At 41.2% G+C, this 3440-nt stretch overlaps 1 protein-coding gene and 1 pseudogene across 2 annotated transcripts; both read left to right on the forward strand.

Annotated features, from left to right (window-relative positions):
• Positions 1 to 2: 2 nt before the first annotated feature.
• TEOVI_000755700:pseudogene lies at positions 3 to 500 on the forward strand (annotated as a pseudogene). The gene has a single exon. A coding segment is annotated over exon 1 (498 nt).
• A 157-nt stretch (positions 501 to 657) lies between these two features.
• On the forward strand, positions 658 to 2271 carry TEOVI_000755800 (Trypanosomal VSG domain/Trypanosome variant surface glycoprotein C-terminal domain containing protein, putative; the record flags this gene model as incomplete). The annotated part of the gene is made up of 1 exon (XM_067223703.1): positions 658 to 2271. The coding sequence occupies one exon, from the start codon at positions 658 to 660 to the stop codon at positions 2269 to 2271; it is 1614 nt and encodes a 537-aa protein (XP_067079804.1).
• Positions 2272 to 3440: the final 1169 nt, after the last annotated feature.

Below are 3440 nucleotides of genomic sequence, written 5' to 3' on the forward strand. Positions count from 1 at the left end.
TGTATCTAAAATATCTGGAGGTGCTTCCAAGAAAAAAATTGAACATGGGAAGGGCAATTGGATATTATAAAGATTTTAGTGAAGAAATTACATGGCATACTATTGGTTATGCATCTACACTATCTAGGGATGTAGTTAGAGCAATTGTTGATTATGACCCTCTGAAAGACCTAGTAAAATCACAAATTAAATTCAGACATTTTGAATCATATATCGATTTTAGAGCACTTAATGAAGATATTATGGTTGGAGAAGTTATAAGGAACAAATTGAAATTCGACGGGCTATTAACTGTGGATATGCAAGATTGTCATTATGTGATGGATGTGACAAGGCCACTCAGCAAATTTTTAGAAGGCAACCCCAACCTTATTGTTTTACACCACATTACCGAGGATGAGTATAGTTGGCTCTTGAGAAGTTTTCGCAACACTGACATTAATGTTCATAGCCGCAGTGTCGTCCAGCGGGACAAGATTTGGGCCGAGTTTGACTGTTGACGGCTTTTTTCAACACTTTGTGGGCATATAATTTACTCTTCTGCCTCACTACGTTCTGAAATAAAAAGCTCCAAGCAGCGTGACAAACCACATTCCAATACACTTCTTTTCTGACCTTTAACAAAATCGGCGAGGGCAGGAAGACCAAAACAGGCCAATGCAACGCTATGCACTTCTGCTCCTCTGTTTTTGGGCAAGAAACTCACAGCTGCCAATAGAGGCGACAGTCGGCTCAGGCGCCAACAAGGCAGAATTCACAACTCTTTGTAAGATAGCACGCCTTGGAAACAAGGTCCCAGCACTAGAGCCCGCACCCTCAACGGCCGCCCAAGACTACGATGAATTAATGCAGCTAAATATGACGCTGAGTCCAGAGACGTGGCGCAAGATTTTCTGGGACCCCCAAACCGCCGGCAAAACGCTGCAGAGCATGCCGAAAGACAAGGGTTATGAAGGATCATGGGAAGGAAAATGGAGTAAATGGGCAGAGGCCGAACAGGCGACAAAAGACAATCAAGCTCTAAAAACGAAACTCACACAGATGGGGTTCAACAAACTAACACCATACCAAAAAAGCTTCACAAAGACAACAATAAACAAACTAGCGAGGGACGCTGAAAGCCTAAAAGCAACGATCGACAACAACACGGAAGCGCTCAAATCACCGACTCCGGCAGCGGCAGCCAAAGCCCTAAATGATGCGATATTCGGAGACAACAGCGCGGAAGTCGTAACATTTACACCAGCCAAAGCGTTTTCCGCCAACCCAACGGGCACACGCGAAAGCCGCTGCTCCGGCAATGTGGCCACGCACAACGCACACAGCGTCAGTGCTGTATTGCTCTGCATTTGCGCAGGCGAGAGCACACAAGACCCAGCTGGTGTATGCTCAGGGGGAACAACCTACGCTAACAAATGGAACAATGGCGACGGCTTAACCGGAACAAGCGCCTGGAACGACGTCTTCAACAGCTGTCCCCACACACCAGCCGCCCAACTGACGGCAGCAAGCCTACGATCCTTAATCTCCGAAATCCTTTCACAAGTAAAATTCATCGGAACCGCCGGCTACATTGGGACGTTCGTGGCGGGCGACTGCAAAGGCTCGAACACCCAAGGGGTGTGTGTCAAATACACCGACCACACGCCGACAGCCCCGAAAGACCTAAAAACACTGCCATGGATCAGAAAACTTGACAACCTAGCAAACCAGCTTGAGGCGCGTGAGCAAGCAGCAGCCGCAATAACAGCAGCACTGGCAGCCATAACGAAGCTAAATGCAGAGGCCTTCAACACCGCAAGCGACGCAACTCATCTAAAGGAACAAACAGCAGTAACAGTAGCAGACACAACAAGCAACCAGAAACCATCAGCAGATGCACAGAATAAATGCAATAAATTCAACAGCAATGAAACAGATTGCACAGCCAACGGCTGCGATTATGACAAAACTAAAAAGGAATGCAAACCCAAAGCAGAAGCAGAAAGCCCAGCAGCAACAACAGGAGAGCAAGCAGGCAAAAAGTGCTCTGATTATGGCAACCAACAGGAGTGTGAGAAAGCTAATGATGGAATTCCGGCAGGGCAACCTCGTAAATGCGGATGGATTGGTGAGGACAAAAGTGGAGGTGATAAAGGCTTTAAATGCCGTGATTCCAGTTTACTTGTCTATAATAAATTGTATCTGAGTATGGCTGCTGCTTTTTCAGCGTTGCTTTTTTATTTTCCCCACACCTCTTTAAAAAATATGCTGAAATTTGATATATTTTAATATCTTTAAATTATTCGAACTTTTTTTTTTGGCCGCCTTCGTGTCTGAAATTTCATGACAGGTAGAATTTATTTTTTCAACTTTTTTTTCGAACTTTAGTGTTAGCATTTTATTAAAGATTTTAATTTCTTGTTGTTTTTTAGTTTTATTAGGTTTTTTATAAATTTTTGGTGTTGCTTCTGAAAGTTTTGTTTACAGCGGAGTTTAAATTAGAATATAAATTATGGAAGGAAGAAAGGGTGATTGCCCGGGTTAGAAATTTTTATTTTTATTTGAATTTTAAGTGATGCAGCGTCTTTTTTGTTGGTGCGGACCATAACCCTTATTCAGAAAAAAAATTATCACCTTTTCGTGACGCTCTTAAAGTAAAGTTTCCAACATCTGAAAATTTCAACTCTGTATTTTGCGTTGTTGCCGATTTTTTTAAATTTACTTTTTTTTTATATTTTGTTACTGATCCAGAGTTTTTTTAGCTGTGTCACCATGCCTCCTCAGCCCGGTCGGCGCCTCAGCTTTTTATTGTGTGTAACGGCAGAAAAGGCAGCCACAGCAGCGCAGCTCCGGCATAATACCAGCCCGAACGGACGAAACATGCCAAAAGAAAGGAACAGATAACTGCAAAGAGAGCTGCAAATTTGAGGGCACAGGAGAAAAGGCAAAGTGTGTAAAGGATGCGAACTAAACACCAAAGTAGGAAGAAGGAAAGAAAAAACTTACAAAATACTCCGTCACAAAAACAGAATAAGAATGCAAAAAAAGGTTGAATAAAAGGAACCAGAAGGCAAAAATGCAGTTTGTGGATGGATTGAGGACAAATGCAAAGATTCAATTTTCCTTGTAAATAAGAAATTTACTATGATTTCTGCTGCTTTTGTGATTTTAGAAGTATTTTAAGAATATAAGGATTCTTTTATTACTTTATTAAACTTTATAAAAATTTCTGAAATTACTAAACTTGATATATTTTAACACTTTTGTAAAACTTTTAAAACTTTTTGAATATTTCAATATTTGTTATGATAATGGCCTGTGGTTGTAAAATAATAGGGTATGAAATTTTTTCCTTCTCCGTCCCCTTTATGTAAATTGGAGTATATCATGGTTTTAATAGTAACCGTAATTGTTAGTGTGTAGTGTGTGTGCATATACGAATATTATAATAAGAACAG

Source organism: Trypanosoma equiperdum (genome assembly GCF_001457755.1).
Source record: "Trypanosoma equiperdum strain OVI genome assembly, contig: ctg_1944, whole genome shotgun sequence".
NCBI lineage: Eukaryota > Euglenozoa > Kinetoplastea > Trypanosomatida > Trypanosomatidae > Trypanosoma > Trypanosoma equiperdum.